The following is a 25,466-nucleotide window of genomic DNA, read 5'->3' as shown; positions in this document are numbered from 1 at the left end:
GGTAGTTGGCATTTATTTCTACTTTCCTGCAAGATAGGTAGTCCTCCATTACCTTGTATAGGTTGATAGGGACTGCAGCCACCCTTAGTCTGCCCAGGACGCTCGGCCACCATAGTGAGTCGAACACCCCGGCAAAATCAATTGAAATGACTAATAGTTATTTTTTTCTGCATTCCTGTGCCTTCCGAAGCAAGTTTCCAAGTGCATCCACTGTGGAGGAACCCGGCTTAAATCCGAACTGATTTCTAGCCGCCAGGTTTGTCCTCTCATAGTGGTTTTTGATTCGCTTGTGCAGCAGTCTCTCATATAGTTTGCTGACCACTGAGAGCAGTGCGATGGGTCTATATGACTCTGGGCAGTCCGGTTTTTTGTTAGGATTTTTAAGTAACAACTTGGTGTTTGCTATTTTCCATGCTGTGGGGAATTTGCCTGTTTCCAGGCACCTGTTTAAGTAGTAAGTGCGGTGCAAATTCTGCAGTTTTCTTCAAGATCTCTGGTTCAATCATGTCCAGTCCTGGGCATTTGCGATTTCTGATCTTGGTGGCAGCCTCACTGAGCTCCTCTAGGGTGTAGGGGGGGGGGTTCGATTGCCGAAGTGGTATAGTTTGCGTTGTCCTTGCAAATTTCGTGTTGTTCTTGCATGGTTAATATTGCTGGTTCCTTAAAGATTTTATCCAGTATGTTGCCCATTGACTGCTCCCAGGTGGTCGTTAGGTTTCCCTCCGGTGTCCTGGTAGTACTAATGACCTCGCCCCTAGGGAGCTGATTGGTTATCACCTTGTAGACTAACCCCCAGGGGTCGGTGTTTCCAGAAGTAGACACTAGGCGCTCCCAGGAACGCTTCTTACTTTTTTTATGGTGTCTGTGTAACGGTTCCTAACTAATGACCTCGCCCCTAGGGAGCTTATTGGTTATCACCTTGTAGACTAACCCCTAGGGGTCGGTGTTTCCAGAAGTAGACACTAGGCGCTCCCAGGAACGCTTCTTACTTTTTTTATGGTGTCTGTGTAACGGTTCCTAGCTTCTCTGTAATGTTGTCTCAGGACCTCCAACTCATTTTCGGGCCAGGTTCTGCGAGCTCTCTGGAAGTCTTTTCTTGTTTTTTGCATTTGTCGTCGTAGTACTGCAATTTCTGGTGTCCACCAGGGTATTGTGCCAAGTTGCTACCCAAACTATTGTTGATCCTTCTCCATGTTTGACGGTTGGCACAAGGCAGTCAGGATGATGTGTTTCTTTTGGCTTTCGCCAAGCGTAAACTTTCCCTGATGTTGGAAAAAGTGTGAATGGTGGTTCTTCTGAAAATATAGCCAATCATTAAGTGTCCAGTTTTGTGCTCCTTACACCACAGCATCGTCCTTCTAGTATAACCATCAGTAACGAGTGACTTGGCAATAGCTGCTCGGCCATAAATTTCAGTTTTATGAAGTTCTCGCCGAACTGAACTGTTTTGTTAGAAACTGGACTGCTGAGACTTACATTAAGTTCTGCAGTTATTTTTGAGACAGCAGTTTTATGTTTTCTGGCTACAGTCCTTTTCGGTGTCAAGCGGTTAATTTCAGTCAGCTTCGATTTTCTGCCACAGTTCGGCCTATCAGATTTTGTTTTTCCATACTTAGTGAGTACACTTTCGATACAGTTGTTCTGGTACATTAAAAATCAGCAGTTTTAGCCACCGATACTCCTGCTGGACTTGCACAACAATTTTATCTCTTTGGAATTCAGACAGGCCGATCATTTTCTACCTGTACCTTTTTATATCACCTGTAAAATAAACAGCTTTTATCGTCTTTCCTTTACAGTTCTATGTGCAAAAAAAAAAAAAAAAAAAAAAAAATTCATCACTGTATATTCATGAATACGTCATACAACGATTAAAAAACTTCTACTTCTCGTATCAGGTGTTTCCACTATTTTGTGCATCCTATGTATTTAATCATTGGATTACAAAATTATTATCAAAAATATATTAATAACTTCTATGTTTTCATTATGATAGTGTGAATATTAATTGATCACCATTGTGTTAAAATAGTTTGTACATACACTAAAAGTATAACTAGAATACGTAAGAATTTTAAAGTGTGCTTTTATTTTTCGGAAAGGGCGTACCGGGAGCAAGGGGAGCACGAGGGCCCCCAGGCACTACTAGTGAGGGCGTTCCGGTAAGTATTTTAAATTCAACTCTCGTTTCTTTGTACTTAGTTGACTTCTCATTTGAATAAATTCTTCACGCCGATATGAAACTACAGAACTTTCAGTTAAATTTTTCTTCGATTAAATTTCCAATATTATCTACAGAATTTGAGCGATACGTCTGATAATTCTCTTGGAATGCAGTTATATCATTTAGTCTTTGCAAAACTATTCATAAACAGTTTCTGCGGAACAATAAGAGACCGTGAAGTTTATTACCAATGTACTCGTAAATAATATAAATTTACTTTTTAATTTAACCATAATTTACTTCTGACGTATCAATAACGAGTAGTCTCAAATAGGAAGATATTTGTAATAAAATGCAAAATCGCCAATAATTTGTAATAACATGCAAATTCGCCAATCTTAAGCGACTGTCGCTGTGGTTTTCAGAATAATTCTATGTTGTCTTTTGCTACCAGAAAACATTGTCCAGCGGTTCATTAGAGATCCAACTCTTGCGACTTAAAACAGTCTCTTTCTTCTTAAAACACTCTCTTTCTTATAGATTTTTTATAAAGAAAATAAAATAATAGAAAATGTCTGTATCTCATCTATGTACAGGTTTTTATATAGAAAAAAATAATAAAAAATGACCGTTTTAGGACTTTTTTTAGTTTTTCACGTCATCAACGAATTAATCAGTCTAACGTGAAGGTTATGTGAAAAACTCAAGTTCTTCATCCGGTAAGCCAACAAACAGATTAAGAAATACGGGAAATTTATAGACACCTTATGGGCTTTGGAAAAAAATTGCCATCCAGTGTTCTTGTTAGCGTGGCAAAAATATATTCCTTTCGCAGAAGAAACACTTTCTCTGATAATCAGATCAGCACAACATTTTTATTAAAATTTATTTTAGAATGGATTTGTTTAAAAACTGCTGTTGTTGTATGGTTTAGGCGCATCAGCAACTTAAACCATATTGCGTCGTATATAATAATTGCGTCGTGTATAAACTCCAGTTAACGGGAGAAAAAACCATGTTACAATACCCTGAGGCCGAATAAACTCAGCCACTTTTGTGAAAAAGGCCTATGAAAACTCCTCGCATTATTTATGGCAATCGAACTCAGATGTCCCACCCCCGGTGTAGGGGGGGGGGGAACGACGTCTGTATACTGAGCTGTGGTTGTCTATCCATACTTTTCGTTTCTTGAAGGCGTTTTAAATGACTTCCAGCCATTCGCTCTTCGTGTTGAACTTCTTTAGTTATACCCAGAATTTATATTCGGTGTATTTCCACGTTTTTCGTTTCCATTTTATTAGCAAAAAGAAATTCGTCAGTCTTATTAACTTATTATAACTTCATTGCTTGCATTTTGAGTATTTCCATGATCCATAAAATGTAGAATAAAGGTACGAATTTTCTATTTACAAAAGAGATGTATTGCCTGTAATAGTAGTTAAAATACCGTAATCAAAAATACATCGTAGTGAGTTTTATTGTTACTTCACAGTTTCAATTACATTAATTATTATGGGGTAAGCAAATCTTATTTGTTTTTCTAATACTAACAAATAATTACTAGTTTCTTCTTCGAACTTTTTATGATAATTGTATTTGTTTTCTAAAGGTCGAGGGGCCACCCGGACCTCCAGGAGATCCTGGACCTACCGGTCCCCAGGTATGTCATTAATGCAGTACATACGCTATCTCATTAAATATGAAATTGTATTATATTTTGATTGATGCATATGTTTCATGGTAGTTCTTTTTACAGTGTTGTACGATATCCATGTGTGCAGTGCACGAATATGTGACCCATCCCCATTTCTTATTAATGCATTCTTATTAATCTAACTAGCCTTACGCACTTATGCAAATTTAACATAATATCCGTCATTCTATACACTTTTATGTTCCATTCATCATTCAAAATTTTTGAAAATCTGGACAATTCTTTAAAATGAAAACAAGTGAGAACTTCTTAATGTTCGCTATCAGTAACAACATGAGCCATCTGTTTCTGCGAGTTACATGTCAGTCACACCTTATTAATATATACCGAATATAAAATAGGATAGCAGTTATATTTTGTCAGGCAGCCGTTTTTAAAAAAAAATTATTGTGTAAGTCATATCAAATTTTGAATTTAAATAATTCAAAATTTGACTTTTCGGCAATTTAAATACTATACAGTATTTGGTATATATTAATAAGGTGTGACTGGCATGTAACTCGCAGAAACAGATGGCTCATGCTGTTATTGATAGTGTGGGGGGGGGGGAATTTTGTGGTTCTTTCTTTATCTATTTATTTATTTATAGTATAAAATTTTTTTTTCTTAGTATTATATTTATTATCCCCCTATTCACCCCTCCCACTTTAACACCTGACTTGTTTGATTCTCAGAAAATCCTAGACTCAAGGGGGTCACAATATTATAAGTATTCCTCCTCTGGACTGGCTGATGTTTAGAATGACAGACAAACTCATATGTGTTGAATATAACAATATTTATTGGCATTTCTTACATAAAAACTTGCAACAACATCTAACTGAGTACAATAATTAGTGGGAACTTGTTATACTGCAAGCGATTAACTGTGTTTATATCTTGTAATCAAAGTCAACCTTTTATCAAAAACTACCAATTCTAATATATATATATATCATTGTGTTTCTTCATGTTGTTCTACATAGGTTCCAGTAGGTCCAGGTATGTATTACCTCTTACAACACACAATCCGTCTCTTACTCCTTAACAGTCCATGTAAGTCAATAAACAACTATCAGCCAATGAACAGACAAATATAATTCATTATGTGTCCCATTCCCAAAATTATTAGGAAATACATATATTCAATCAGAAACCTCTCCTTCGACCTCAGGTCAAACAGTCAACAATAATCAACTAAAATTAATTAGTTACCTTCCCGTTCAATTAATCCACAATTCCTTAATTAGTGCTAGACACATTTAATTGTCTACCTGTTTAATCAATTTCTACCCAAATAAGATATACTCACAATAAATCAAAATTCACAATGATTCAAAGTTCAACTTTTACTTCCACACTAGTTAGTAATCTATTACCCAATTGTTAACCATTCTTAGTTACTTATTTGATCATTTCTTTCAAATCTAATATTAAGACTGAACTTCACTTCCAACTACAGATTACTTACACTTTAATTGCATCACTCTTATTCCCTCTACTAATTTGAATTATCTCTCTTTATGTATTACAATTGTACATACCTATATATTTTTATTACTTTGCCATTCTCTCCTTAAATTTATAGCGTTCTACTAGAGTCCTTTCCATTCTAAGTTAGGTTTTTATTCCTTTTTATTTTTTTTTTCAGTACTTATTCTAGCACCTACGCAATTGGCTGGGCATTTCTCCCTGCTCGGTCTCTCTTCCTATCTGCTCGAGGCGTGGACTGGAAGGCGAAAGGTTGCTCATCCGGGGATGAGCAACCTTTCTATCCGGGGTTTTCCCTACCGTAGGTACTGCACTGCTGGAGTTAATACAGGATTCTATCTCCTTTCTTGGTCTGCGTTGCGTCCGTGGACTGAGATACCTTCCTGGTCGGCCAGTCGCTCAACTGCTCAGTTGAGTAATTTGCCTCTAGGACTCTCTGTGGGCGTTTCTCCTTTCTTTCTCCATAGACTGCATTAGCTTCTTCAAGGGAACATTCCTTCCGACTCTAGAATTTTCACAAAGTACTTATAACAAATTCTCTCACTACAGCTTCCATCTCACCACCCAAACTTCACCACGACTCTCTCCCCGAATACCCTCACAAACCTCTCTCTTGGTTCTCTTCAAAATTCCCTCCACTTTTTTCTTTGGCCAATCGCTGACATCCACATCCCTTCCCTCGTGATTCCCATTCGTCTCCCTTGCTCTTCCGTGGGCGTGTCTTCCATCCTTTATGTGAGAACTTCTGTTTGTCCAGCAATTTCTGGAACTTTCTAGAAAGGTAAACGGAAGTTCCGGTCAGCTAAGAAGTTTCCAGATCTTCCTTGTGACCTCACACCCCCACCCACTACTACGTCGCCCTACACCTGCCATTAGACGCACCATGAAATTTTTAAGAGTGCACTTCCGTACTTAGTGCCCTTTCTATTGAGTGTTTGCCCCTTTCCCTATAGGGATTAGTTTCGGTCCATTTCAATTAATGGCTCACTTAAGGAGTCTTTTTTCTTTCCAACAAGAGATACGTTTAAAGCTGGGGTGTCTGAAATAAACTCTCAAATTCCATATTCCCTAACACACGGTATTTGAACTGAAGGCTGACTGTTTAAACTACAATTAACTTCCTAATATAAAGAAACTTTATTAAATATTTGTAAGGATAGGTCCTTACAATAGTATATATTGAAAGGCGCTAGCCCCAAGTTGACATGCCTTTCAATGTAATCCTTGTGCAGTAACGGCATCATGATACTCTTGATTTGTTATTATGTTAATTTTAGATTAAGTATGACTTCGCTAGTTATGGTGGATATTTGGTTTCCTTTTTAGGCTATGTTCGCGCACTAATATTAGGCTATATAGTTAAAATTATAAATATAGAAACATGGTACTTTATATATATATATAATGTGTGGTTTGTAAAATAAATAGTGTCTGTGAAAATGGAAATGAAAAGTACACACAGTGCCTGAACTAAGAAGTTTAAGGGATAGTCGAAAGTGGTAAAAGAATTTGCAAAAAGTACAAAAATGAACTGGGACTTGAGGAAGCAAACAAAATACAAAAATAAAAAAAAAAAAAAAAAATGTACAAAAATAAGAATGAAAAATAGTAAATAACAAAAAAATAAATAAGTAAATAACACTGTATTCAGATATGGGAGGGCAATTTTTGCAAGAGGTCGAATCAGTAGATGGCAAATATGCAAAATCTGAATATAGTAGATGAAAATTTGATACATAGCCAAAAAAAAAAAAAAAAGCAGTGCCTGATGTATGGTCAGGAGTAGGGACTCCCTGATGAATTTCCTGGCTATGTATAAATATTTTCATATACTATATTCCGATTTTGCATATTTGCCATCCCCTGATTCGACCTCTTGCTAAAATTGCCCTCCCATATCTGAATAACTGGATACAGTGTTATTTACCTATTTATTTCTTTGTTATTTATTATTTTTAATTTTTATTTTTGTATTTTTTTTCGTATATTTTTTGTATTTTGTTTGCTTCCTCAGTCCCAGTTCATTTTTGTACTAGGTTTTTCAAATTCTTTCACCTGTTTAACCACTACTTCACTTCCACTTTCGATTATCCCTTAAGCTTCTCTTAGTTCAGGCACCGTGTGTACTTTTCATTTCCATTTCCACAGACACTTTATTTATTTTACAAACCACACATTATTTGTATCCTTTTGCTTACTTTACTGCTGCACTACGCGTTTTGGAGCATTAGACATACGATAACTTTTGTTATTTTTCCTTTTTCTGCTTATTTTGCTTCTTAACAGTTTTATATTACTACTACAGTAGACTCTCGATTTTCCGGGATAGATGGTAAAAAACAAATCCCGGATAATCGATTTCCCGGTTAATCCAAAAATACAGAAGTCCTCGACATACGTAATAGTAACTTAAGACGTAATTTCTTCGTCGAGTTTTAAGTATTTGAGTTAATACCTATAGATTCAGTTGTGTGGGTTTTTACGTTAATATGTTGAAGTGTGCGTCCCCTTCACAGAAATCGTCAGTCATATATAAAAAAAAAAACTATAAATAAATTGTAAGAATCTTCTCTATTTTCCTATTTTTTTGCTTTTTACTCCGTATCTCACTTGTACAATTTGTGCGTGCCGTGATCGTCGTTGTTTATTATTATTGTTTTTTTTTTTGTTGTTGTTGTTGTTTTAAATTTTACAATCCTCAAAAAAAAAAAAAAAAAAAAGAAGAAATTGAGCCAAAAAAAAAAAAATTTACGTAAATCCGTAGTTGCGAAAGTCGGGGACTTATTGTATCGAAAAATGTTCAGCAACCTACGTAAAAAGTATGGCGATAGGTAAAAAACTTACCACACACGCGTGTCCAATACGATGCTTCCCTTTATTTTTTACGATGTTGCGTATGGTTTGGTCACCAACCTTATAATGGTTCATTAGAGATTTAACGGATGCACCGTTTTCAAACTTTTGAATAATTTCAAGTCTTTGTTTAACTGAAAGCGCAACTATTTTTCGTTTACCCATCATTTTCGCGATTTCTAAACAAAAAAAAAAAAAAAAAAATATATATATATATATATATATATATATATATAGAGAGAGAGAGAGAGAGAGAGAGAGAGAGAGAGAGAGAGAGAGAGAGAAATTAATTCAAAAGTATCTTCATTTCCTACTTTTGCCTTGTCGGTACCTTTATTGGCATGTATTTTATATCAGAAAGAGAGACGCGTCATTTCCGGTTTTTTTTTTTTTTTTTTTGCAATCTTGGTGTATGATACCTGACGAAGACACCAGGATTGTGAGTTATACAGCAATGTTCTTGATAATTCTGTATATATTTTTGTATATATATATATTTTTTTTTCTCCTGTCGTTTTTCTCTCTTCTACTTATAAACTATTTATACTCGTATTTTTATATTTTTTTCTTTTTCTTTCTTTTTATTTTCTTATTTATTTATTTATTAATTTATTTTCCTTGCATTTCTGGGTGTTTTAGCTTATGCTGCCTTAGATTGCATTTGCCTACTTTCTTGGTTCCTTTTCCTCTTATATATTTTTACCTATTTTCTTACTTCTTCTTTTTCTCTTATATATTTTTCATAATATATTTCAATATATATATATATATATATATATATATATATATATATATATATTGTGGAATAAACTGATTATAACCAGTTTTAAGTAAGCGAATGGAGTTATATAACAAACGCATGTAAATGCGTTTGTTATAGAACTGAATTATGTCAATATTTAGTATTTTGTTGTGAAATATCTTGATTAAATATTGATTAAGACTTCTGGGTACTGCATAAATACTGCTCTTTGTAACCGAAAAATTTGTTAATAAAATAAAAAATTATTGCGAAATTAAAATGACAAAATATACTGTCGAATTTTTTTGTATTGAAACAGTTGTTTCCAAACAGACGTTTGGAGAAGGAAAGAAATTTACTTCATTTCCGGAGAAATTATTTTCTAATTTCTAGTTAAGAACATCTTTAAATTTGATATTTAAGATTATCTCCACCATGTTAATATACACCTCTTCCTGCTGTTTTGCATTCAAGGCCATATTTTGTATAGCCGTATTATTAGAGAGCTTGTTTGGAATAGAGAAAGTACATTATATTAACAAACAAAACCCACATCACGGATGTTTAATTTTGTTTTTGGGAATATTTAATTTCATCTAGCGTGGAGTTATGGTGACCTTCCAGTATCCTACGGCTGATTCCAAAGTGCCATTCTCAGCCCTGAAGCGTCGTACTAGAAGCTCAATGACGCGTGATATAAACCTGCCAATCATTCAGGAAAACAGAGATAAAGTGAATGGGTTAACGAAAGATTATATTCACAGTTATTACGATGATTAAGATGCACAAATGTCAGCAGGACTCTTTGATAACATCACTGCTTTATTCAGATATATAGCTATCTGTGTCGCCATCCTTGTGTCTGTTCATGATGCAGAACACAGGATGTAGTCTCAAGAATAAGCCAAGACTGGCTCTTATTGATTTGTCGTATTTCTTACCGGGTCAATTCATTTGCCTTGAGCTGACCGATGACAAGACACATTGCAATAAAGTAACAAGGTCGTCCGACATGACATCCCGTGTGATCTTATGACTTTCGTGGGCAGACGATGAAATAATTTGGCATTAAACGCTGGACCTTTTCTTACTTCATGCGAAACTTAGACATTTTTGAATTAAAAAGTTTTCTGCTTTATAAATGTTATATAACTCCCGTATCATGTTTCGTATTTCTCAGTCAGGAATTTAATTTCTATTATTAACTTTTATTTGTTGCTAATTTATTTGTCCCTCAGTATAATAAATAATCCTATTTTCAATAGTGCAAAAGAAAACTTCAAACAATAAACAGAAAATTTACGTAACATTTTAGCCCATCTCAAATATAATGACTACATGAGGAAATGATAAAGTAAATCAGGTTAAAAGAAATTAGCCAGTTTTGGATATAAAACTTCTCAATGCATGTGCACAGGACCGTGTTGACATGACTGCTTCTGGACATCAGCTCTCCAGAGCACGGAAAAATGAATACAAGCCTTTTCACGCTCAGGAGACGAAAAAATAAGCACCGGGACCATTTTATCTTCTGACGTTTTGTTGCGTGCTGTGATTACTTTTTTTTTTTATTATTATTATTATTTATTTCGCGGAGCATCAGCATTTTAGTCCATATATCCCCAGACTCTAATGTCTGTATAAATGTGCTCAGGTGCCGATATATATGTTGTGGTGACTGAAAAAATTGGGATTAATCCACGGGAACCTTACTTCCTTCGCCTGAGGTCGGCCAACCACATTCCCGATTGAAAAAGCCTTTAAGAATTCCTCCAGTCTTCAAAGGGATTCGAACCAAGACTTTCCCAAGAGAGGAGAAAATGGCGAAACCACTGTGCTGCCATGGAGGACTTCTTGTTTGTAACCAGTCAATTAAAACTTTTGGCACGCCCCAACATACATCTGTAGCTTAACCACTTGCATAAAAACAGTGGGAGAGCAAAGTGCCTGTCAGTATATATATATTTATAAGTTTTTAATGTCACTGTGTAAAAATGTTTATAATTTGTTTAGTATTTCATTAAAAAAAAAAGTGCATGTGTAACCGCCTTACAAACCTGCTGGCTCTCTCCAGGTTTACTTTAATAAACTGATTTAATAATAACAAAATTTATCAATATCCATTCTTAGGAGAACCGCTCTCTTTTTGCCGTATAATGTACCTTAAAAGGATCCATAAAATATCCAAAATATAAAAACTGGCGATTTTATATTTTCGATGATATAAAAACTAAAGAAAGATTACAATGAGATTTATAAATTGATTTGAAATTTGAAATACTTTTTGAACGAATCCGTCTCATCAGTTATATTGGCCTCATCAGAAATAATAGACATAAAGCAAGAATAAACAACGAAGAAAAATGTGATGATAAAAATGTCTAATGTTATCTTTATTAGCTTAATATTATTTTGTACATATCTGTTTTGTTGTGATTTTTTTTTACCTTGATTATTATTTTGTATAGCAGGATTTTGAAAATTATTTGAAATAATGGTAGGTTGAATCAATTTGCTCAAATTTAAAGACACTTAGTCAAACACTAAAAGGGTGTTTCTATTATTATTTCTGTTTATTTCTTTTTAGAAATAAACAGAAATAATAATAATTTTCAAGTTCGGAAATATAAAAATTTTCTTAGTGAAATAGACAGAGAAAGTCATTCTGAAACCAGTTTTATACAATTATGGCTTTGTGACACGACGCATTATCCTGTTGGAAGAACCCATTGACAGATGGATACACTGAAGCCTAGTCGGAAACAATTTCCAAATAACCTGTGGTATCCAAATATTCCTCCACTGGTGTCAAAGGAGACCAATGTGCACCACGAAAACACTCCGTATACCATCAAACCGCTAGCAGCAGCCTGCATTTTTGGCACCTGACAGGATGGGTCCATGGACTCGTGCTGTGTTCGCCATGTTCTGGTCCTCCAATCAGCGTGTAACATCAGGAACCATGATGGTCAGACCAGGTTACGTTTTTCCAATCATCCACTCCAGCGTTGGTATTCCTGAGTTCAGCCCCCCTCCTTCCCTCACCATAAAGTCTTTTTAGTGAGCTGTTTTCTAGCAGTTTCGCCGGCCTCATCAGCGAGCTGTTTTCGACCACAGTGGCTCCGTGGATTGGAAGTTGCTTGGTTATTAGACCTATCACGAAACACTCGAGACACAGTCATACTGGCCAGTCTTGCGCCGACTACTAGCCACTTTCAAAGTGACAAATCTTTCGCCATGCCCATTCTCGTACTTAATTGCACACATACAGCATTTAGGTACGTTTAACTTATCTGCCCACTTTTTATCGCATGGTCCGAATACATGTTGCTGTTAGTTTCAGTCAAGGAGTGAATTGAAATTTAAAAAAAAAAAAAGAAATTTAAGGCTAACAAAAGGTGATACAGTAAGGAGGCATTTGTTTCGGAAATAGATTGCATTGTTCATTTAAGAAAATCACGTTGTTATGGTGTTAACTTTTATTACAGTTGACCGTCCCTTTATATAAATCAAAATAAACAAATTTTATGTATTGCATAAAGGTCATAACGGGCGTAAAATACACTGTCTACCAGTGGAGAAGAAATAACATGAACTCTTCATGCATATAAATTTAAAATTAGAGTGAGAGGGGATACCATGTATAATTTCTTCGCCATTTTGTAAATTTAATTTTTTTTAGCCTTTTGATTTATTAGTTTTGCTTTTAATTCATTTTGTAAAAGAAAAAATTCATTTCATAGTTACAGCTATTAAAAAATAAACATTTTTAATTGTTACTATAAAAAGATTGAAATTGCCTTGAAAAAATTAAGAAACTAAAACATTTCGTTTCTTAATTTTAATATATTTTATTTAAATTACTGTGAATGTACGTCTCATTGTTGCGAACAAATTATTTTTAGGGAGAACAAGGAATTCAAGGTGTCGTAGGTCCTCCCGGAACTGAAGGACAAAAGGTATGATATGTAATTTTTGATTACAGATTTTCTTTTACTAACAATGACTTCTGGCTAAGTAAAGATGATTCTTAACAGTTTAGGGTTATGCCGTGATGGGAGTCCATGGATAAGCAGTACTGCATGTCTGCTTGTAAGAAATTGCAATTCAATTAATTGTGATAAACTGATAAAAGTGTAAAAAGGTTTTATTGCATATCTGCATGTATATTTTGCCTATTTTTACTGCGTATTATCCAGTGTATCATTGGCATCTAATATGAGTGTATTATCATTGGCATCTAATATGAGTGTTTCTACCTTTGGCATATTTTTAACTCCTGAGGAGTTATACAGGCTATGTAGTAGTTTCTTATTTCCTTCACTCCTCTATGGAGTTGTGTACGTTTAAGGCCAATTTGTATTTAAAAACGCAGCTACAGACAAAGGTAACTGAAGGTGGAAAACTCCAACCTCTGCTTGAGACCGGCAACTCAAACGCGAGTGAAAAGTACGTCATATATTCCTACAGTCTGTGAGGGGGGCTCGAATCTAATCCTATCCAAACAGATGCCACGTGATTAAGCCAGTATACTGGCATGAAGATCCTGCTTGTCTGTATAGTACTTTGTTCATAGCCTATTTGTAATTTCGCCATACCTATTTGGTTGTCCCATTCCAAATCATATTTTAAGCAAATGGCTAATTAGCCTTTTGGGGAGATTATCCGATTGAAAGTAGTGCAATGTCAGGACAAGTCATCAACTGTGAGAATTAAAACCATTGCATTATGCCGCCCTGCTAGCCGCAAAAAATAAAAATAAATAAATAAAGGAACAAGTATTTCTGCAAACATATAGCATTATATTGTAATTTTAAACTTCTTTCTTTTAGTTACCTGTTGAATTTCTCTTTTATTCTGTAGACTTTGCAACCTAGCGCGAACTGCTCTTGTACTTTGAAGGGTTATTTGTGAGAAAAGGATTAAGAGCGTTGGCCGTGTGGTTAGGATTGTCTCGTATTCTGGAAGGTCAATGAACAAGCTGTAATTGCAAAAGCCGTGGTATCTCGACCAGCTGGTCCGTGTAACTAGAAAACCTAAGCCAGCAGGAGTTGTGAACGTTAAAGTCACCAAAGAAAATTACCTCACTGTTAGGAAAGTTAGTTTCGAGAAAATCGAGTCAAAAGGAAGGAAGGCAAAAAGTTCAGAGTGATTACTAGAGTTAGGAGAAAGATAGAGGCAAGAGATGAATTAGACAGAATTGGACAGGGAGATTTTAAGCCAGAGAAGATCAAAAATTGCAGATTCCAGATGAAAAATATCATCCGCTCTGATATTTTTTGTCTCTGACAAGAAATATCAGCGCGGACAATATGTAAAAGTACAACCCTTTTTTAGCACAAGGAATCACAGAGCGAATAGTTAGACCAACTAAGATAAGTAGTGGTTGATGCAACCGGTAATTGAGATCCTATCAGAAAAAGTAAGTGGGGCTTGGATAATTGTAGCCAGAAAGGACATGATTGAGAATGGAACTGTGAGACCATGTGAGAAAGTTTATTGTGGTGGAGTTACTTGAGGGGTTTGCCGTAATTTTTACGGCTTGTATAGTGGCATATTGTTCTATAACGAAATGACACCTTCATTCAAACTTCTAGTAACCTGTTGCTTTTGATGATGTATCGAAAATCACCTTAAAGGAAGAATGAGTATCAAATTGATTTAATTGTTTCACCTGTACACATGAAATGACTCAGCAATAGACCCTCCAAGTCAAAGGTTAGCTCAGAATAATGTACCCAGCACCATATAAAATCCTTAATTTCTTTCTTTTTTTTTCCCCATGTCGATGACAGATATCTCTTTCTCAAGCGAAATGATATTTGCCACTTCAGCATTTCCTGGCTTCGGAGCTTAATCGGTCACGCAAGAACTCCATAATTGTGAACTTTGCTAAATGCGAATACAATTGTTTTAGTGCTAAAGATAGAGTAGTGAGCAGAACTCGTTAGCCTATCCTATTCTAGTTACTTCATCAATGATAAAGCTCTAAACTATGGTGACTCCATCGTTACTTAGATATGTCTCGGTTGTGATCTTCTTAATCACCTTTGGGTTTCATCTGATTTCCGCATACTTTCTAGCTTTTCAGTCCAATAAAGTGCTCGTGCAGTGTATTTGCTTCGACAACCACCTCTCTCATTCTCTACGAAGATTAGTCCCTAATATTGATTACTGTGACATAATCTGGTCTCTCCATATTGCTGTTTAATATTGCTGTGCAATTTTGTAACTTGTTTAATAAACAAGTTACAAAACATTCAGCATAAATTTGATAAATACTTCTGTTTTTCCCCACTCTGTTTACCATCATATTTACTATATATTTAAATACTTCTGCGAAGAGTTTTTTTTTTTTGACCTTTGTAAACGCTTAGGTTTATTACCTCTAGCCGTCTGCAGACATGCCATGGCTCTGTTTACACATAAAAGCCTACTTATAAGATTAATTTCTCCTCTTCATTCGGTCTTACAGTTAACGTTTTCAAGATTTAATGTACAGGCGTGCCGGTTTCAACATTCTACTTTGTTGCCCCAACTTTTTTTACTACTGACCCTATCATCTGCAGTACATAACTAATCAATGCTCACCATATTGTACTGACGTCTTTGTACGATGTGCAATTTTCTCCATCAGATGCCTGTTCTGCCTTTTTTCTCCCTTATACTTAAAAAGTTATTTATTACTTTCCTCGCGTTGTTTTATTTCATTTCCCATGTCATTTTTTTTTTTATCTCTGACACTTGCGCTTAATGCAGATATCTTACTAATCTGAAGTATGTTAAAAATATATCTATTTGCATAACTACAGTATATAACTGTTATTCAGACTTTGTACTCCTCTATCCTTATGTTTATTAACTACGATCGGTCTAGTTGTTTTTAATATCACTCGCATTTTGTTATGGCAGTCTGTAATTATATATACAGGGTGGTCATAAAGTGCTGCACCAGTTTCAAATTTTAATAACTAAAGTTATACAAATTATGGAATCATTTAGTAAAAATTATATGAAAGTTCAAGTCTTAAAGTTTTATTCTAAATGCAGTTTTTAATTATCACACTTAAACATGGCCGCCATAATGACAAACCACTAAATCGTGGTTTATTATTAACGGATCCAGTTTATTTAAAATTTTTCATCCATCTACTTATTGACTTTTTATTGGGTGCATCTTTTTTATAATGAGTAGTGAACTTTCTTATCACAGATGTTATTGATTTAAACTCTGCAAGCCAATTAAATTAACTTCAGTTGTCGCCAATTGGGGTTATTCAATATCTGAAAATAAAAGAGAATTTGATAAAATATAAGTACAACAAAAGAAAAATCAGAGTTACATGGATGAAATTATTATATAAAAAACTTTAAGACTTGAACTTTCATATAATTTTATATTTGTATAACTTTAGTTATTAAAATTTCTGTAATTATATCTGTCTTTCAACTTATTGATTAATCTCTGTGTTCCAATCGGCATTGTCTAATGCGACAAACTTTTAAATCGTCCGCATAGAAGCTACGGTTAGGGTGCCTAACAAGTAATGGCTTCGAGACTGCTGCAGAGAGAGTGATTGGTATCGCTTCTCTCCTGATGTGGATGTTTTTTGTAAGAGCCATGAAGATTTTTTTTTTCTTTTTGTCTCTAACTGATGCAAAGTAAAGGATCTGTGAGCTTTAAGTATTGCTTTAAAATATGGAGTAGGGCGTGAATATCTTCATTATCATAGGCTGGCTGAATATCAAAAAAAAAATAAAATAAAATAAAGTTACGATCTTATTTTATCAGTTGCTTATTGTCTGTTCAGTTCAGAAGTGGATATCCAGAAAGTTTTGTATGGTGAACCTTTGACGTAGAACTGAAGGTTGATGGAGAGGGTTGCTGAAGTCCTCTGGTGACTTTGGATAACAAGAATATTTATTATCGATTTTCTTAAATTTACACAGGCTTGAAAATATTATCAATATTTTCAGTTAATTCAGGAATGCTCAGGTGGTTGTGTACCCCTGAATTAACATAACTGTATACGTAGCTGCCAACTCCAGATTTACGCCGAAATTCTGTCTTTGGGACTCGATGTGACCCTTCCTCCTACCCGTCGTCCTACTAGAGTTGGTACCATAGATTTTCTCCGTCGTTTTGAAAAATACTATTTTCCTCCGTATTTTTTTTCTTTTCGCAAAAAATAGTAAAACCGCGTTAAAATCGTAATTAAAAAATATCTGTGAAATTTTTCTTAATTTCATTAAATAATACGGCCGTGATAAACATCTGAGAATAGTTTGCCGTAATTGTTCAGTTATTCATAAAAAAAAACAAAATTTATTCTACAAGTTTTTTCCCCCAATATTTAATACATTCATAGCGGAAGCTGTATGAATTTGTGAAAAATATTAGTAAATCGCGGACTTAAGTTTGGCAACCAGCTGATTTTCTATCGTGAATTCCTGAGACCAAAGCGTGTTTCCTTATGGCAATCGAAAGTCTGCTAGTTCCAAACAGAATTCATAGCTAGCAAGACCAGAATTGTTCAACTGGGTTAACGGAAGTGTTAAGTTAAAGATTACTTAACTTAAATATAATGGTATTTGAAGAACCAATTCGTCATCCATCAACACTACATGTAGAACAAATTTTGGAACCAACTTGAAACGAATCGATTTCGCAAAAAAAGTTTCCAGTACTTCTCAGTATCATTGAAAGTAAAGAAACAAATATTTTGCAGATCAGTCTGTCTGTCTGTCAGGTTCAGTATAAGAACCACCAGACGCTATTATGAAATAAGAAAGAATTAATGTACAGTGTCCCTCCTTGAATGGGGAACTAACAAGTGCACAAGGAAGCATAAAATATGATTGGTTATCCCAAGTAATTCTTGGAATTTCAATAATTCCAAGAATCGTTGAATATTCTCGGACTTATCATTGCTTTATAGCAATGATAAGTCCGAGAATATTCCACCAGACAAGAAAAAAAAAAGCTGAATTCAGATCTTTTTCTGGCGGTTTTGGAAACGCTATTGACAGCCAAGCCTCAATAGTAGTGCCATTGTTTTAAACAAAACTTTGATTCAGCACATTTCTGAAGTGGTGCAAAGTCTAGTACGGTATCTTTCTTGAAAGAATCGTAATCAGTTGATGTCTAAAATGCAACCAAACGGAGAAAAATGTTAGGTAAGGTAATGTTTAAAAGAATGCTGCACAGGCATACAATCCTATGGCTGTATTTTAATATAAAATTTTATAAGTTAAATTAAATTTCTAGTAAAGTGATTTCTAATACAGTAATTTCTAATGTGGAATTTATAAAACTTCCTGCTTTTTTTCAGAAAAATCTTGTTTTCCTCCTGTTTTTCAGTTAGAGCTTCTGCTTTTTGCAAAAAACCTCCTGTTTTCTGTTACAGTGGTTATGCAGGTGCATTCGGAATAAATGTGTATGAAATGAATCATTTTAATATGAACATCCAATGAATTTCAATATCTAAATAAAATTTATAATTTTATTTGTAAATTTTGCCACTCAAGTTTATTTAAGTTTCATGAATCTTTCTTTGAATACTTAGTGTCTATCCTTTCATCCTCTGACATGGCGAGTCTGGAGAAAAATGTATTAGAAGTTCCTCAGTAGTTCCTTTAAAGAGCGTAGATAAGAGGTGGGCGAGTCTGGAGAAAAATAAAAATGTATTAGAAGTTCCTCAGTAGTTCCTTTTAAAGAGCGTAGATAAGAAGTGGGGGACCGAATTAAAAGTTCTGAGCCATGTGCGAGGCATCGTGTCCGTTTCATGAAACAGTGTTTCAACACCCATGTTACGTTGTTTATACAGCCTACACCATCCATATAGGCTGCATGAACAGAGCGTGGGTGGTCGGCCTTCACTAAGACGGGACCTTAGTGTCATGAAGTTAACAAATATTGCACTTGAAATATTCCATTCAGTGTTTACGAAGGCTAACGTGTGTAGTGGCGTTGCTTTTTTTTTTAGCCTGGACGTTAACTTAGAATCATAGGAATCGATATTTCATGAAAACTAATGGTGCGTTCAACCTGGTGGGTGTTCTGTGAATATCTTTCTGCATTGGCGAGTTCAGTGTCTTCCTAATAGTAGTGCGTATGGAAATGCTGTGATGTAATTTGGGTAAGACGACTTAGAAGAACATTCACTTGTTAAATAAAACAATAAGCACTTACATTCTCCTCTACGGTGGTGCGAGGTGTTCAGAATGTAACTCTGCTGTAATAATCATTTTCATGTTATAATTTTTGTAGATGTAGACAAATAGACTGCTCCATTTTGGGTATAAAATTTGACGAATTTTCCTAAATTTATTCCCCATTAGATGAAAAACATTTCTCATCACAGGCAGTCATAAAAAATACGCATGAAAGATATTTTATGTGAAAATATCCTTTGGTTGGAAGAGGTTAGCGAAATCCATTTGTAGAATAGTATGATTGTGACATCGAGACTTCTTCTCTGTGTGCCGTCTCCTAACGGAGGTCAGAGACCACCACAGAAAATGTCTCTGGTAACTCTGAACAGCCGCTCAGTGTTCAGTCCTGACCAATTCTTAATGTTATCAAGCCACGATGTACGTTTTCTCCCAGGCTTTCTTCTTCCTTCCATTCTTCCCTCAATAATAAACCGTGGAATTGCGTATTTGTTGTTCCTCATCAGGTGTCCAAGATAGGCCTTTTTTCTTTTCTTTATGTCCTTCAGCAATTCACGGGTTTTTCCAATTCTTTGCAGGACACTCTCACTGATCACTCTTGCTGTCCAGGTTATCGTTAGCATTCTTCTGTACGTCCACATTTCAAATGCTTCTATTTTTTTCGAGGTGTTAGTTTTCAGTGTCCATTTCTCAGCACCATACAGCAAAACTGACAAAACGTAACATCTCATCGTCCAGATTCTAAGGTGGAGATCCAGGTTTCTATTGCACAATGCAGGTCTCATATTAAGAAAATATTGCCTGACCATTTCAATCCTTGCTTTTATTTCCATATCCGGTTCGTTTTTTTCATTGATCCAACAGCTTAAATAATTGATTTTGTCAACTCTCTCTATCAGCCTTCCGTTTAACATGAGAGGAGGTGTTCGCATTGCCCTATTAAGGACCATGGGCTTAGTCTTGTTCATATTAATCCTGAGGCCCATTCTTTCACTCTCTTCACTCACACGATTGAGGAGTATCTGTAAGTCCTCTATATTAGTTGTACAAAGTACAGTGTCATCTGCATATCAAAGGTTGTTAATTACTCTACCATTGACAGACATTCCTTCATTTCTTCCATCTAATGCTCACTTGAAGATGACGTCCGAGTAAATGTTAAATAGGAGGGGGAGAATGCACATCCTTTATGGCGCTTCCGTAGCCAGGTGGGCAGGAGCAGCAGTGCGTAGCACACGCTTCTTGATTAAACCGGGGTTCAAGCCTGTGACCACCAAATACGGAGGATACGGAAAGGTTGGAGAATGACCACCGCATATCCCCGGAGCAATATGGCCGTAGTTGCTAATGCTCCTAAAAACCAAATAAACAAACAGCACATCCTTACTTCACTCCACGTTCAATGTCGATGTTTTCTGGCCTTCTGCCATCAAATATAACAAATGCTGTTTGGTTATTCGTATATCCTTTTCATCAAAGGCGGACTCCTCAAGGATCTTGATGAACTTGGTGTGTTGGACTCGATCAAAAGCCTTCTCAAAGTCAATAAAACAAAGATGGGCATCAATCTGTTGTTTTCTGCACCTTTGCATCACGACCTGGGCACAAAATAGTGCTTCTCTTGTACCCAGTCCCTCCCTAAATCTAAACTGCGCATCGTCCATCGACTCCTCGCAATTCCTAAAAATCCGAGTTTTAATTATTTTTAGGAACATTTTGAGGACTTGGCTCATCAAGCTGATTAGTCTGAAGTCTCCACAAGTCCTGGTGTTTAGTTTTTTGGGGATATCAGCCAGTCCCGAGGAATGTTGCCCGTGCCTTAAATTCTGTTAAATAATTCGCAAGAATGTTGATGTTTTTTTAGTCGAGCAATTTGACTATTTCCGCTGTGAATTCATCAGGTCCTTGGCTTTTCCCTTCTTCATTGATTTAATCACCCTCTCCACCTCGGATCTTAGGATGAATGACCCTGCCACTGCATCGTTGTAATTCTATCTCACGTTCACTGTCGGAGAAGAGGTCTTTTATGTATTTAGTCCACATGTTCAGTTTTTCTGATTCTTCCATAATAATCTCACCTTTGTCATTTGGGATTAAAGTTGGTTGTTTCCTTCTATTAATTCCTGAAATCTCTTTAATCTTTTCATGAAAATTGAAATCATAATTTTCTTGCAGAGTTTCTATTTCTCTGCATTTTTCTATGATTCAGCTCTCTTTAGCTCCTTTAATATTGTTCTTAATCAGTCTATTCACTTCCTTGTACCTTAGTGAATGGCAGTTCTTAAATGCTCTGCATTTCTCCATGAGTGTCAAAATTTCATTTGTCATTCAGTCCTGCTTCAGACATTTTCCATAAACTAGAACTTTTGAGCTCGTTTCAATCAGAACAGATTTATGACTTTTCCACTCCCCTGTCCTCCTGCCTGTGGATGTCTTGCATTCTTTGTTAAGGCATGTCTTCATTAACTGATACATTTCTGGATTTTTTAACTTCTCGAAGTTAACTTTCTTCATCGGTTGTTTTCTTCTAGTAGTTTTCAATCTCAGCTTGATCGCGGTTATGACTGGATTGTGGTCTGAATCAATATCTGCACTGGGCCTAGCGTATGCCTTGGTGCTTTTACTACCGCTCCGGAAACTCTTATGGATCACGATATAGTCAATTTGGTGTCTGACCACGTTTTGTGTGCTGTCTAGAGGCCACTTCCATGTAATAGAGCCTTCTCTTGAACCAGGTGTTACCAATAATCACGTTCTCCTCTTAAAAAAATTGTATCAGCCGATCTTCTCTTTTATTCCTTGCTCCAATACCAAATCCTACAGTTTCACCAGATCTACCTTAGGATTCAAGTAGATCTGGTGAAACTCCGATAACAATATATAGGTTTTGTTTCTTTGTTAGTTTGGCTTCTTCTTTCAGCTCTGTATAGAGTTGAAATTTGTATTGTTGCAATCATAATTCCTGCAGTAACTACTTAAAAAAAAAAAAAAAAAAAAACTCAGACTATTATATTAGGGCCACCCATAATTTCTTATATACACCGATGAGCCAAAACATTATGACTACCTACCAAATATGATGTTGGTTCTTCACGTGCAGCCGAAACAGCTCATACCCGGCGAGGCATGGACGCTACAAGATTTCTAAATGTGTCTTGTGGTATGTGGTACCAACAAGTAACCAGCAGATCCTTTTAACTCCTTGTCCGTGGTTGAGACACCACAGATCGGAGTTGCTGTTCCAACCCAAACCACAGATGCTCGATGGGATTTGGAGGCCAGGACAATACCTGGAAGATTTCCTCATGTTTTGCGAACCAGTCTCGAACAATCCGGGCGGTGTGGCATGGCGCATTATCCTGCTGAAGGACGTCACCTCCAGAGGGGAGGACCGTTGCCATGAAAGGGCGTACCTGGTCATCAATGATGTTTAGGTAAGGTGTATTTAGTGTCAGACGGCACCAGGGGTTTTCCCCATCTCCGCGTAGTTTTCATTGTGGGTGTACCAGTTCGCTGGAAATGCCAGAGATTTAAAAGTATATGTATCTTGTATATGTGTAGTGTCGTGTACCGTTGTTCATCTGGTCGGTTAGCAATATAAATATTGTATTTATATTGTATGTATATATGTGTGCATACAAATACATATATACACACAACGTGCATACACATACCAGCGTCAACTGTGGGTGTTGATGTCGCTTGAGTTGATAGGCCAGGATGTGGGCGAAGATATTTTGGATATGTTTCAATTTAGGTGTGTGTGGGCTTCGCTAGTGTGAAGATAGAGAAGGGGAGAAAGACAGAAGTATGGGGCCGATAGGGAAGACAGTCCCAAGTTTTAGTGGGCATGCCCATGCCCCACCAGAGTAGAAATGAGGGTAGGGGGATGAGAGAATCGTTCCCCGGGAAGTAGGATTTAAAGGTGAAGGGGGCTAGGGTGCCCTCTTGAGGCTGCTGTAAGGCTTTGGGAACTAGGCTGCGGTTTGTTGTCTCTATTGCTGTCCACTTGATTCAGGTTGGAACACTCATGGGGCAAGCCCCGCCCTTTTTTTTTTTACCCTTCATCTTTTCTTTATCCCTTTTTCCATTCACTTTCTTTTCTTCCACAATTTTTTTTTTTCAGGAGTTGTCTCTGTCTTATGCGGTTTGTTTATGATACTGTACTATCAGTCTCGATGTATGGCAGTTAACACCCTTCTCCTTGTGAAGAGGTCCTGTGCTTACTGGGAAAGCGCTCGGGACCCCTCTTCCGTGTCAATGAAGTGATGTTCAAGTCCTTTGGGGAGGTAATGGATTTTCGTGATGAGGGTTCATCTGAGATCTTCGTATTGTGGGCAGTCGTAAAGCAGGTGGTTCCAGTTTTCGACCTCCCCGCACGTGCAATTTGGGTTATCGGCGAGGCCGAAGCTGAACAGTTTCTGGTTGAAGGGTCCATGTCCTGTGAGTAACGAGGCCAGGTGCAAGCCGGGAAGAACCAGCCTTGTTGCCTTGGGTATATTTTGTTCAGTCCTGGAAAGAATATACGAGTGATCTCGCCTTTTGTCGTCTCTGTCCATCTTTGCTGCCACTCTTGAAGGAGGTAGGTCTGTAGTCGGGCTCTTTCCGTTTTTTGACTGCTTGCTGGGTTGATTGTGAAGTCCTGATGATTTGCGGCCACTCCCTTTGAGTGCAGGTAGAGCAGTCCTGCTTTCACAGCTTCTAAATCCAGGGGGAGTGCTCCTGCAGCGCAGGTGTGCTTACCGTGCAGCAAGCTCGTGTGGTTGTCAATAGGATGGTCCTATGTGTCATGTCCAGGAATATCTTGTTGTTTAGGTTGATTGATTGATTGGTTGAGTTTTAGTGGCGCATCAGCAACTTAGGCTATAATGCGCCAAAACCTTGTCATGTTGTTTAGGTACAAAGTACAAAGTGTGAGGGTCAAACGGCACCAGGAATTTCTCCCACCTCCGGGAGTGTTCGCTGTATCGAGGGACAGTACTCAGTCAAGACCAGAGATTTAAAAGTGTGTGGAACATGTGCTTAGTAATATTTTCCAGGACATCCAGGGTTGAGCATCCCTTCCTAAATCCATATTGTTGGGGTGACTGCAGGCAGGCTGCAGTGTAGTGGATTCCTATTCTTTTTTTTTTTTTTTTTTTTTTTTTTTTTTTTTGATTTGGTAGTTGTTGGCGCATCGGCTTCTGTGGCCATATTGCACCTCCCAAGGTTTTTGACAGTACTTTGATCCAAGCCCGAGGCGGGAATCGAACCCGCGACCTTTGGGTTGCCGGGCAGGTACTTTTTACCCACTCGGCTAGCCCGGTCGGCATTCCTATTCTGTTTCTTAATAGCTGCTCAAAGAACTTGCTCAGGACTGATAAGAGTGCAATGGGTCTGTACGACCCCAGAAGGTCCAGTTGTTTGTTGGGACGTTTTGGGAATGAGGCACAAGTTTGTAGTTTTCCAGGCCTGGAGGAACAGGCCTTCTTTGAGGCAGTGATTTTATAGGTTAAGAAGCACCTATGGAATGGTTTCGACGGCTTTCTTGACAAACTCTGGTTCCAAAAGATCAGAGCCAGGAAACTTCTTGTTTCTAATCCTTATGGCAGCTGTTTCCGGTTCAGGTTTGGTGAAAGGTTCTTCTATTGAAGTCGTGCAGTAGGTTTCATTGTCTGCACAGAGGGTTATCCGCTCTGGGACAGAGGGAGCAAGATGGTCTTGAAACATGGTATCCATGATGTTAGTAATTGATTCCTGCCGTGCCCTCGTCGCTGGTATGGTCTCACCCCTGGGGAGTAAGTTTGTGGTTACTCTGTATACCACACCCCAGGGGTTATCATTCCCAGTGGTAGAAACAAGGTTTCCCAACTGCGCATCTTATGCTGGCGTATGGTTGCAGTGTACAGGTTCCTTGCATCCCGGAAGTTCTGTCTTAGTGCCTCCACTTCCGCTGGCGGCTGGGACCGCCTTGCCCACTGGAAGAATTTCCTTCTCCTGTGCACTAAGCCTCTTGCTCTGGAGACCACCAGGTACAGCCCCTGGGGTTGGGTTTTTCTTTTTAATACAGGTGTTGGCAGCTTCAGTGATGAGACCAGCGACCATCATCTGATGCTGATCCAGTCTGAGTCCAATGATGTTCAACGATTGGGCTGCTGTGGTCAGTGTGGCTTGGAAGAGTGAGCTGGCGCACTATGGCCATAGTTGCCGATGCGCCCAATAAATTCCGAAACAAACAAACAAAAACAAACAAACGAAGAGTGAGCAATCCGCCTTCTCTGTGGTATATCTTGGCTGGCCTGCCTCACTGCTTGGTTTTGGCTAAGGGAGCGTTGGAGCTCAAACGTGATCGCCTTGTGGTCCGACGTGGT

General features: G+C 37.1%; 1 protein-coding gene across 1 annotated transcript in view; it reads left to right on the top strand.

Moving 5' to 3' along the window:
- The window catches only part of LOC150085454 (uncharacterized), an 860,907-nt gene that overhangs the window by 707,316 nt on the left and 128,125 nt on the right, over positions 1 to 25,466 (top strand). The window contains exons 16-18 of the mRNA XM_090374571.1: positions 2,103 to 2,162; positions 3,774 to 3,824; positions 12,849 to 12,902. Coding sequence (XP_090230697.1) covers positions 2,103 to 2,162; positions 3,774 to 3,824; positions 12,849 to 12,902 — 165 coding nt within the window. The remainder of the gene's footprint in view (positions 1 to 2,102; positions 2,163 to 3,773; positions 3,825 to 12,848; positions 12,903 to 25,466) is intronic.

Source organism: Mastigoproctus giganteus, chromosome 5 (genome assembly GCF_048544385.1).
Source record: "Mastigoproctus giganteus isolate SK-2022 chromosome 5, ASM4854438v1, whole genome shotgun sequence".
In the NCBI taxonomy this organism is placed as follows: Eukaryota; Metazoa; Arthropoda; class Arachnida; order Uropygi; family Thelyphonidae; genus Mastigoproctus; species Mastigoproctus giganteus.
Note: the sequence above shows the minus strand (reverse complement) of the source record. Positions and strands in the feature narration are given on the sequence as shown.